General features: G+C 40.4%; 2 protein-coding genes across 3 annotated transcripts in view; one reads left to right on the top strand and one right to left on the bottom strand.

The window, feature by feature from the left end:
* The window catches only part of LOC149249739 (inactive glucose-6-phosphate 1-dehydrogenase 4, chloroplastic-like), a 315,894-nt gene that overhangs the window by 203,674 nt on the left and 99,720 nt on the right, over positions 1 to 12,500 (top strand). The window lies entirely within an intron of this gene.
* Positions 8,056 to 9,056, bottom strand: LOC149249741 (uncharacterized). The gene is made up of 2 exons (XM_089456311.1): positions 8,742 to 9,056; positions 8,056 to 8,620 (listed from the first exon to the last, which is right to left on the bottom strand). Exon 2 carries the CDS (start codon positions 8,539 to 8,541, stop codon positions 8,182 to 8,184), a length of 360 nt encoding a protein of 119 aa, XP_089312437.1. The 5' UTR covers positions 8,542 to 8,620; positions 8,742 to 9,056; the 3' UTR covers positions 8,056 to 8,181.

Genomic DNA, 12,500 nt, shown 5'->3' with positions numbered 1-12,500 from the left:
ATCAAATTCTTGATTTTTTTGAACTTGCAAAACATCCAATTTTGAATTTAGAGAGCTAATAAAATCAACTTCAAAATTTTCAAATAAAACATTGATTTCAGCTTTTCTGTCTCATGTTCTTGTAGCAGATTTGGAAAAGAAAGAAGAAAATTCTCTAGAACTCTTACCAGCCTTGGATATTCTTCTTGAATACCTTATGCACAATTCACAAACATCATCATATGACAACTGGAAAACATCACCTTTTCCTATCAGATTTAAGAGTTCTAAAAATTCATCTTTGATTCCTTTAAGGAGTGTTTTTAAGATCTCTCTTTCCAAATACTAATGCTTTGATTTTTGACAGTTGTATCGAAATCGCTCCACATAGTCCTCCAAGCTTTCATCTTCCCCTTGTATCATATCGAAAATATCTTCATTGGATTTGCGGTAGTCTTGGTACTTCTTCAAGAATATGTTCTTCATGTCCTCCCATGTTTGGATGCAGTTCCCACCTAGGCTCATGAACCATCGGAGAGCTGCTCCTTTTAGAGTAAGAGGAAACACTTTCAACCTTTGAACATTAGTACAATAATCATATCCTCTACAAAGTATTTCGAACTCAAATAAGAATGTATCTGGATCTTCATTTGTCAAACCATGAAAATTTGGTAGAGAAGATGGGGGAATTATGTGCATTTGTGTCACTCCTCCTAGATCTTTGATAGGGAATTCAAAAGTAGAAATGTGAGCCATTTCTTACCATAATAGAAGATGTTCTTCATGTGTTTCTTTGAGGCTCCTCCTTCAAATGTTCCTGTCAATTGGTTAGTGAAATGGGTGGTGCTTACATCACCACTTGAGTGGAATTATGAGATTTTTTCAAAATTCTACCTCTAAATTTCCTACTTCAATTCCTATGAAATTCTGCTGAAAAGCGGGCAGAGGAGTAAGCATTTGCTTGTTACGTAGGTTCTTACCTTCCGTTTTTAATACACAATTCTTTCACAGCAGACAAACATCAAACACCTACTTCAACTTCTATGCAATTGTGCTGAAAAGAGGGCGGAGGAGCAAGCACTTTACTTGCTCGTTATGTAGGTTCTTACCTTCCGTTTTTAATACCCAATTCTTTCCCAGCAACAAATATCAAACATACATCACTCTGTGAAATGACAACACTCTCCCCAGCAACGGTGCCAAAATGTTGGGTGCTAAAAGGTTTCTTTTAAAACTCTTAATTGCCTCACATTAATTATCAACCTGGGTAAGTCTTTTTGTTTCAAGAGTGTACACAATATGTGCAAGCTATAAATCCAGAGAGTAATGCTTTTTAAATTGAACTATAAAACTTGATACAAGAGTAACTGGATGCAATCATAAATCTCAAGTTGTAACTTTTAGAGGAAATAATACATCTAAGCATCAGGACTTAATCTCAAGCAAGACCATAATCAAATCTGAAGCAAGCAATTCAATTGAAAATAGCATCAACCGAGAGCATAATAGCATTAACAAATCTCTTCTAGCTGATTCTATCAAATCACACTCAATCTCAATTAAGCAATTCAAATGGAAATGATGACAACCGAGAGTTTAGTAGCATTAACCAATCTCTTTTAGTTGATTCTATAATAACCACACTCTCACGTATGCCCTATTCTGCAATGCTGTAAACGAAAGAAAATGAAATCAATGCTCTAATCCACGCCTTATCCACACCTGCCTGTGTAAAAATAACTCATGCTTATGCTAGAAATTAAACACTCTGTAATGAAATTAACACTCACAACCTACAGAATTGACAAAATTGAAATGCAATCGGTAATGGAAATCTACAGTGCTGGTGCTAATCTAGCTAGATCTCCCAGTTGTGGCGGGCCCTTGCCACTTCTGGGAGGAAAGAACTTACAGTAATCGGAGAATTAAAAACCACTCAGGCTTAATCAACACGTCTCATTCGATTCGATCTGCACGCGTCAAGGGAAATCAACAGACTCTTTCATTGAATGAAAATAATATAACATAGTCTGCCTGTAATTCAACAGTGATTACATGTATATATCAAAATCTCTCCATTATCCCCTCTCCTCCTATCCTATCCTATCCTATCTCTAATGATCCATATCCCTCTTTGATCTCTGTTCTCATTTAAATACACAGAGAGCAGAGAGAAGTTACAACAGATATGATTACAAAATGATTCCCATAACAAAATTGGATTGTTCACAACAAATTGATCAGCAAGATCATATCTGAAATATCTTTCCATCAACATTCAATAGGAACAGGTCGAATTTGGTATTGCAATTGAGATAATTTGGAAACCGGCCACAACAACGAATTTGAGAAAAACGTCTTTAGAGAACCTTCCGTTTCTCTTAATACGGACCGAATTTGGGAAAACTGCTCATTGCAAAACTAATTTGGTCCGTTCTGAACAAAACCCATGTTTCGGATTTTCCAGATTCTTCTCCATTTGCCTGAAACGTCCAATGCAAAACTGTCACTTCTTATTCCAGCGAATTTTTGAGTTGGAATATTTAATGATGAGCTGGAGATCAAATCTGCAATCTGGAAAATATCTTAGAGGCTAAAATGGTGAGTGATGTTACAACAAATTTATTAATAAACCATCATTGGTAAAATCATGCATAATAATCATCAATTTTTTTTTATTTTATTTATTTTTTATTTTTTATTTTTTATTTTTTATTTTCTAGTTAAGACTAACCTAAGTACCCACGGGGGATTTGAACCGGTGACCTATCGCAAGGAGTGCCTTAATAGCGCACCCCTTCACCGTCAATCCAAAGCCCCGTGGGCAATAATCATCAATTTATTAAAAATAAAGGAGAATAAATAATATTTATCCATAAGAGCATAAATAATTATAAAATGGAATTATATGATAAATCATGATAAATGACATGATAAAGAAGGGTAGAAGTGCATGAAATCGGCGTTAAAGAGTGATAATAATAATGACAAACTAGTGGCCCAACAACCCACACATGGGTTGATAAGGTATAGGAGGGAGCAATCATGGTACATGAGGTGCCCCGACCTTGGTTTTTCCACCCTTCTTTATATGCCTTTTGCCTTTTTATGATTTTCTTTGATTAACTACTTGGGCTTAAGGGGTTAGAGCATGATGTATAATATATAGCCGTGAATTCCCCCGTTTAAGGTGGGGTGGTTCATCGCCCACCAGGGGTTGGGACAATCATGGGTTCATGTATGATGAGGGAGGTTCATAGAACCTGTTGGAACCAGGGTGATGGCCATGATGATGGGGTAGAGCTTCATGTAATGGTTTTTTCGCACGTGCTAAATGCTTTTGTTCCGACCATCTTTTGCATTTTGTGGTACTTTTCCTGTTGAATGTGGCCATATATGGTTTTGAATTTCTTTTTAGTTGCATCAACCTTCGGGCTTCATTCCAAGCCATGACCCAAGGTGTGGGCAATGGGAAGGGGTGAGCTAACACTATGTGGACCCGATGGAGGAATGTGGACCCAGGTGGGAGAAGTGATGTATGGGGTAATAATGAATGGAAAGGGGGCGATGTAAGCGAATAAGGGAGCAGGACCACGCAACCAAAATCGGGGTTGCCCATGAAATACCATCCCTTGTTAAGTTTAGGTGTGTTCTACGCTAGAGCAATTTATTTCAATTTTCCAATATCTTTTCTAAATTAGCAATCACATCAGCGTTAAAGTAAACTGTAGATAGAACATAAATATAAATTGCAGAAGACAAAGCCAAGACAAGAGGACACAAGATGTGGCGCTAGCCAGGGACAAACCCCAATGTGGGGAACCCTTGATCAATTCTTCTTTTATGTTCTTCAAAGTTCAACAGAGAGAGAAATAATACATTTACAACAGAAGTCAACACTCTGACTTATCTAGATCCGAGCATAGATCATCTCTTATAACGATGATACATGAGATCAGTTGAAGACATTCTGCTTCAACTGATTCTTCAAGGTGACGGCTTCACCTATTGTCCATTTGCTACACCTTATCGTGTAGCACCATGCTATACCATCACAGTGCTGGACCTTGATGACTGAGCTGCTCTCATCTGCTTTCATCATCATGCTGCCCATTATGCTGCATCTTCCATCATCATGCAACCCTATTCATCATCATGCTAACCTTAACTGACATGCCCATCATTCATCATCATGCTGTCTTATTCATCATTTTGTTGCCCATGCCCATCATGATCTGAGACTGTTCATCCTTATCATTCTCATTATGTTGAGACTGTAATCATCATAGACATTACTGCTTATGATCCTTGTTATTGTGACTGCATATATTAAGTCACTGCTGTACAAGATGTAAGTCACCGAGATCTATATACCGAGATCTTCTTCATCCAACCGAAACCGAGATCATTGATCTACAAAATCAACGTTTATGGCTGTTGTGATCATATCACATCAAGACTGCTGCAAGTATGCCGAGGGTGATTCATTCACTGTGTCCTTATCCGAAGTATGCCTCATCTATCCGAGATAGATGTGCCCAGATCACATACTTCTACAAGTATGCTGAGTCTATGGCTCCTTCATGTATGATCTGCGGCTACCTCACTTGACAGCAATTATGGCTGCGGCTTCTTCCTTTAAGTCACTGCTGTAATGACCGCGATTCTTCCATCCTTGACTGTGGTTATGACTGCGGTTCTCCCATCCTTGACTGCGTGAACAGGTGTCTTCATTAACTGTGTTAGAGGACTGCGTTTAGGCTTATACAAGGATCGTATTAAGGTCTTCCTTTGACTGCGTATCTTGGCGGATTAGGGCTCCTCATCAGTGGATAGATGAGGTCTCTTTTGACTGCGTTTAGCCCTCCTTTGTGCAGCGTATTCAACTGCGGATAACGAGTCTTCTTGAACTGCGTATAAGGTGTTACATGAACAGCGTATAAGATGTTACCATGACTGCGTGTGAATGCCTTCATGAACAATCTCTATGCCATGCGTATAACTGTGGTAGGGCTCCTTCCAACTGCGGCTTCATCATGAACAGCGTATGAGTATTTATTGACTGCGTGTAAATGACTGCATTGGATTAGGGCATCGTCTGCAGCTAGGGCATCATACTAGGCAAGCGTATTCTTTAGTGTCTCTCCTTCTACAAAAACTCAAGACGTGGAGAGGAGATCACATGAAGAGTGTGTCTCAAATGACTTCAAGTCCTCACCTATTTATACTAAAACGTGGATGATGAATAGACGTGACTATCGGGCTTCTGAGCATACACAAGTTGCTGGCCGACTTGACAATTTGTCTTATAACATAAATAAATTCACAACTCCATGAATACTTATCAGAATCGGATGATCTTTAGATCAATCTTACACCTCTCGATGGGAGGGATCCAATAAAAATATTAGCTGTCATAAATAAGATGACCCACATGGAGTTTGGCCCTAGTTTCCAATTTTAACACTCCCTCTCAACTATGGAGAACTCCATCCGCTGATCCATATGTTCGACTGTACTATCTCTGCCATCAGTGCCCTGCACTGCTCTACTCTGCTTTGCTTAGCTCTGCTGGCTCAGCTCTGCTAGCTCTACTTAGCTCTGCTGGCTCTGCTCTGCTCAACTCTGCTCTGCTCAACTCTACTGAACCATGAAGAAGAAGAATTGATCGAGAATGTGTCATACCATTCTCCACTGACCCGAAGTCAGTCTCGGAGTGTGTACCAATGGTCCCAGACCAATCCTCAACCGACCCGAAGTTAGTGTCATAGTATGTACCACTCTCACTGGTCTCAGACCAGTCCTCTTACGTACTTGAAGTCAGTCCCAGAGTATGTACCACTGGCCCCAGAACAGTCCTCTACTGACTCGAAGTTAGTCTCAGAGTATGTACCACTGGTCCCAGACCAGTGCTCTACTGACCCGAAGTCAGTATCATAGTGGGTACAACACCTACAACTGGTCCCAGAGTAGTATCATTGATCTCAGATCAATGAAGGTCATCCTAGCATAGGGAGTACGGTAGATACAACGATGCATCCATCGATACTACTATGGTCCCTATCCTCATTTCCCTGCTCATTGATCAGATGAGAGGTACTTCCCATGAGTCCCAGACTGTATGGGTAGGATGCCTTGAAAGGAGAACTAATCATCCTGTCCACAGGAGAGCGAATCATCTTATCCCACAAGAGAGCGAATCATCTTGTCCACAAGAGAGGGAATCATCCTGTCGCACAGGAGAGCGAATCATCCTGTCCACAGGAGAGCGAATCATCCTGTCCCACAAGAGAGCGAATCATCTTGTCCACAGGAGAGCGAGTCATCCTGTCCAGTGCGTACTACCAGGGGAGGGTGAGTCACCCTGTGGTCGTATGTTGCTCCAGTAAGAACCGCAAGCCCCCAGAGCTCCCAGAGCTCAATGTATGCAACATGCAGGACCCTTTTACAAGGGTCTCTTGACGACTCCAAGTCGTTCGGGAAGATCACAGATTTGATCTTTCCCCGGGGCTTTGACAAAATGACGGCGACCTGTACATCAGTCTCAATGCGATGGAGCCTCCTTGCTCATCGACTCACCATATCCCAGATAAGGTAGTGTCTGATGTCTATTTGTTGGAGCAATCATCAAATACGGGATTCCTCAATAATCGAATCCCACCTCTGGTTGTCACAGAGAATCACAGTGGTATTCATCATGTGTACAAATAGCTCACTGAAGAGCTTCCACAACCAGGCAACTTCATACGAGATCATACTCATAGCTATGTATTCGGTCTCGACTTCTGCTTCCTGCTTGTCCATGATATCGAAGCAGAATCCAAAGAGAACCAGCACTGAGAAGTGCTCTAGTGTTCCTCCACACTGCCTGCCCAGTCAGCATTTGAATAATTATGCAGTTTCATATTTCCGGCAGTGTATCTCAATCCATGGGAGATTGTGCCCCGAAGATATCTCAGAGGATTCTTGGCACCAATCCAGTGAGGCTCAACCAAATATGAGCTCACCATGCTAACTGCAAAACATATGTCCGGACGAAAGTTCACCAAGAACATCAACGCAAATGAGTTTATGAAACTCAGAGGCATTTCCTAAATCTGGTCCGACATCACTACCATATAACTTCTTGAAAGTTAATATCCTCGAGGTAGTCACAGGCTTGCAGTTTATCATTCCATATTCGGAATCCAACTCCCTCTTATTTCTGCAAATGAGAGGGTCTGCACCTATCAAAAATAGGTCGTCCTCATAAGGTGCTGGTATGAGAGGTCTATCATCCACAACCTTCGGATGGTTTGGATCGGTTTCACTCCTAGTGAATTTTAGCTTTATCAGATAGGTATCGATCCTCTCATACTACGCCCGGGGTGTTTTGCTTCAAGCCATAGAGGGCTTTCTTCCGCGAGATTCCTGATTATCAATCTCAAATCCCTTGGGTTGTTCCATACCTGTGTACCTGCTACATGAGGGGAATGGTCCCCTTGTAGCATTTTCCTTCGGTACATCTTAGACATGTACTTTCATGCTCTTTTTGAATTCAGGCTTCCCTGTCACCATCTGACTCACAGATCTCCCGTGCTATGTGTCAATGGACATGGTCCCCAGTGGACTTCCTGTAACTTGATACAACCCTAAACTCAAAAAACATCTTGAAAGTTCTATTTTCAAACACATACCTTTCCATCGACGAGTGCCACCTTGAAACCCTCGGCTTCCATTGCTGAAATGAACACCAGGTTCTTCTTGTGATCAGGTACATAAAAGAGATTCTGTAAATTAGTGTTGAAAATATCGGTATCGGCAAAATATCGGCGAGGGTCCAGAAAATATCTTATCGGCAATATCGACGAAAATATCGGCAAATATCGGCAAGCATAAGAAATGCATAATATATTCATTTTTTTTTATTTTTTTATTTTTTATTTTTTATTATATCTATTTAGATTTTTAAACATATAAAGCAATAACAACATGAAATAAACACATTGGCACATAAATATGAAGAAAGCACTGATATATATGATGTCAAATAGAAATGATACATGAAAGGCGATACTAAATCCTGCTGATCCTTGATAATTGTCCATTCAAAGACTCAAATGTGGAGAACCAATACAAAATAACATCACATATATAAAAGTATCTCATCATCATGAGTTATATGTAGCATAACAAATAAAACTAGCAGCTATCTATCTAAAATCATTGCCCTCTCCCCCTTTTACGGGAAAACATGATGGGCTGTTTGCCAGGCCTGCCCCTAGTAGTAGAAGGCCCTGACCCTGCCTCTGCACCTAATGTCAAATAATGAGTGCTAGGTATGGAGCTGTGCTCTCCTATATCTATAGCAGACAGTGTTGATGCTGATGCTCCCATAATGTCCTCCTCCTCCTCCTCCTCCAAGTGCTGCTCCTCCTCCGAGTCCTTCTCTTGCTGCCCTTGTTCTAATGGATCATCTGGCTCTAACCATGAAGGTGACTCCTCCAAGATGGGCTCCTCAGACTCCACCCTCCACTGAGACAATACATCAATATTGTCTAAGGAAATGGCATCTGGATCCATTGGTGCTTCTATTTGCCTCACTCGAAGTCGGATGTTGTAATGCACATACACTAAATCATTGAGGCGTGCGAACTCCAACCTGTAAGAGTGTCAAAAAAACTAATGAGTCTTGACTCTTGACTCTTGACACTTGAAGGTCATAAATTAAAAATTACAATAAGTGTAATTGCTCAACTGAAGGTTGGAGCTCAAAGTTATACCTGTTGCGCTTTTTTGCATGTATTTTCTCAAATACACTCCAATTGCGCTCACACCTTGAAGAGCTACATGTTTGACTCAAGATTCTTATGGCCAATTTCTGCAAATTTGGTGCCCTTGCACCATAGCTTCGCCACCAAATATCTACAACAAAATAAAGAAATAAAAAATTCAAAAACTTAAAACATAATTAAACTTTCAAATAAAAGTTACATAATTGAATTTAAAAAAAATAGAATTATAAGTAAGGAAATTCTAAATTGAAAATTCTAATTTCTAATGAGTGATGACTTGTCACTTACGTGGCATGAAGAGGGTCCTTTCTCTAATAGCATCATCAAAGCCAAATAGGCCAACACAATCCCGATAATACTGTATCTCGCGATTGATTTTGCTACGAAGCTCAGGATCAGGTACCATCCTATGAATACAGGAATGGAGCCCTTCCATCACCTCGCCATCAAAATCAAAGCCGCATTTGTATGAAAATGTGGGGTTGAGGAAGAGTGCTGCTGCATGAATGGGTCGATGAAGCATCCCTGTCCACCGACTATCAATCACATCCCATAACATCATATGCCTATCAAGGCCAACAGAACCCTTGTCTGCATAATAAGAACGAATGGCCTCCTTGGCCCTATCCATGCCCTCATACAAATAAGCCATTGCAGGCTTCTCCCCATCTACCAATCTGAGAACCTTTACTATAGGTTCACTAACTGAGCATGCTTCTTCTACTCCACGCCAAAACGTCTCAGAGCATACCATTTTTGCAATGGCTTTCCCGTTCTGTCTCTTGCTGTATCTATAATTATGCCAGTCATCAGACACAAACATTTGCTTCAACTCAAACTGACATCGAAGCAAAGACTGAAGAGTAATAAAGTTTGTGGCAAAACGTGTGATCGCAGGACGCCGCAACTCCTTGTTTCTAGTGAACCTCCTCATGATGCTAAGAATAAAAGCATGGTTATAAATAAACTTGGGGACGCTCCTAGCCATATCAACCGCCTCCTTGATGAAGGAGAGTTTTCCCATATCCTCAAGCAACAAATCGAGACAATGTGTTGCACACGAAGTTCAGAACAATGTGCGATGCCTCTCCATAAGCATCTTGCCGGCAGACACATAATTAGCTACATTGTCTATTATGACTTGCACCACATTCTGCACACCAATCTCTCGAATGAACCCATCTAACAACTCACATATCGTCGCTGCATCTTTGATATGTTCTGATGCATCCACCGATTTAATAAACATGGTACCTTTAGGACAATGTACCAAGAAATTTAGAAGGGTCCTACCCTTCCTATCTGTCCAACCATCAGACATCACTGTGCATCCAGTAACTTACTATGTTTTTTTCAATTCCGCCAATCTAGAGTTGATGTCCTGCTTTTCTGCTTGAAGAATTGGCCCCCGCAACTCCTCATATGTAGCACTTTTGTACCCTGGGCCCACAACAGCAATAGCATCACGCATTGGCTGCGAAAATGGATTGGTTTTGGTGATGTTGAGAGGTAAGTCGCTCCAGAAAATACACCCCCCCAAAACTCTATCTGCTTCTTGCTTCTCCTTTTTTTTAACAAGTGATTTTATGCCAGGTTGTGATCCATGTCTTGTTTGTGGAACAAAAAATGATGACCTCGCACTAGCAGTAGCAGGTGATGATGTGCCAGGTGTGGAGCTCGTCCCACTACCCTCAACATCAAAATCAGGAGAAGATATCCCGAAAGATCTACCTGCACGTTCAGCCTTGTTTCTTTCTGTCTCTTCCTTCTTTCTGTCTTTTTCATCAATTGCCTCAAGAGCTTTTTGTATAAGCTCTGGACTAGAAATTGTACAAATCCCAACATCATGTCCAGTGAGTCTAGCCAGATGGTATTTCAGTCGTGTAACCCCTCCTGTCATCTTGGTCCCACACAATTTGCATGTAAGATATGCTCGATTTGTCCCACCATCAGGGTTCCCATACTCCCAAAATGGGTCCAAGGCTTTTGGCATATTTGAATTTTGTAGTGAGCTAACTCAAACCTAGGGCACCAAAAAAAAAAATTGGAATTAATAACTTAATAAGTAATAACCACATCATTTTACAAAATAATTTTTTGCTACATTATTTGCAATGTGAATTCAATGAAAAACCATAAATGACAATAAGAGGGTGTATTTGAAAGTTAAAAAAAAAAATGGAGTTTGCTCTCCAAATATGGAGAAAAGTTAAAACCCTTGCATTTGCTCATGGGCATGAAAATCATAGCAAATGAAAAAAAAAAACAAGCAAAATGATTGTAGGCAAATAGGCAAGCAAGAATAATCCTAAAACTATCAAAAAATTCATTAACATAGGGGTTTATTTGAACATACCTGTTAATGGAAGAAATGAAATTGTCTCACTGTTCTTCAAGCTTAGATCAACAAAATCTTCGTTGTTGGTGGCGATAATAGCTATTCAACACTCAAACCCTCCTTGGCAGCAAGCACATAGCTCTCCCCTTCTTTCTCCAGCAATCAGAAATGAAAATGATTGAAAAAAAAACAAAAATCGGACTTTTATAGCCGCGACGAAAATTTTTACTGTCTCCCGGCAATATTTTGCATCGTAGCGCGATATTTTCCCGAGATATCGCTGATATTTCGGAAATATCGCAATATTTTTGGGGAGACAAAATATCGCGATATTTTCTCGGCGATATTTCGTCTCCCCGAAAATATTGCGATATTTATGAAAATCAGCGATATCTCAGCGATATTATATACACTGCTGTAAATGAATCGAGTTACCCTCATTCAATTGAGAGGTAACATTCCCTACACCCTTTTTCGGAATGGGTGGCATCGGCTCCAAGTATAATCCCACGATTGTTTCCATCTCTACCAAATTAGAGAGTGCACCCTTCTATCCGATGAAGTGCCTTGAAGCACTACAATCAATAACCCAGATTCCCAAGATAACACTTATTTATCATATCAGAAACAACATTTGATTCTTCATACCTGGGGTTCCTTACTTTCTATGAAGAGTCGGCCATTACCTGTCATTCCTTTGATCATTGAAGATGTCCCTGGAATGATTGTTATCAACATCAAGTGATGTGTCCCAGCCATTCGGATACTCCTTTGCATAATGGCCGAACTAGTTATCTGTCTTTCCTTCCACCCTGAGATCCGGTCTTCCAATGAAGTGATCTTAAGGTAGGCCATCAGAAACTTCCGCTGCACCATTCTGATAATATTCTCTGCTTCGACTTCTCCCTCGGTGAATTTGAAGAGGGATGAGGAACCCATTGATCCTTTTGTCCTGTCCCAACTGTCTTCGGTGATTGCTCTTTCACTCTTGCTTGGGCATTGTCTTCACTTCTGCTCTGATACCATGTTAAGTTTAGGCGTGTTCTATGCTAGAGCAATTTATTTCAATTTGCCAATATCTTTTCCAGATTAGCAATCACATCAGCATTAAAGGAAACTGTAGATAGAACATAAATATAAATTGCAGAGGACAAGCCAAGACAAGAGGACACAAGATGTGGCGCTAGCCAGGGACAAACCCCAATGTGGGGAACCATTGATCAATTCTTCTTTTATGTTCTTCAAAGTTCAGCAGAGAGAGAAATAGAACATTTACAACAAAGTCAACACTTTGACTTATCTAGATCTGAGCATAGATCATCTCCTATAACGATGAGACATGAGATCAGTTGAAGACATTCTGCTTCAACTGATTCTTCAAGGTGATGGCTTCACCTATCGTCCATTTG

The sequence above is a fragment of the Pinus tabuliformis genome, chromosome 7 (genome assembly GCF_031772625.1).
Source record: "Pinus tabuliformis cultivar Carrire ecotype Pingquan chromosome 7, CPIR1, whole genome shotgun sequence".
Classification (NCBI taxonomy): domain Eukaryota; kingdom Viridiplantae; phylum Streptophyta; class Pinopsida; order Pinales; family Pinaceae; genus Pinus; species Pinus tabuliformis.
Note: the sequence above shows the minus strand (reverse complement) of the source record. Positions and strands in the feature narration are given on the sequence as shown.

What these genes read in the sequence shown, in the direction of transcription:
- LOC149249741 (XM_089456311.1), bottom strand. Translation starts at nt 8,541, where the DNA reads ATGGATCCAGATGCCATTTCCTTAGACAATATTGATGTATTGTCTCAG.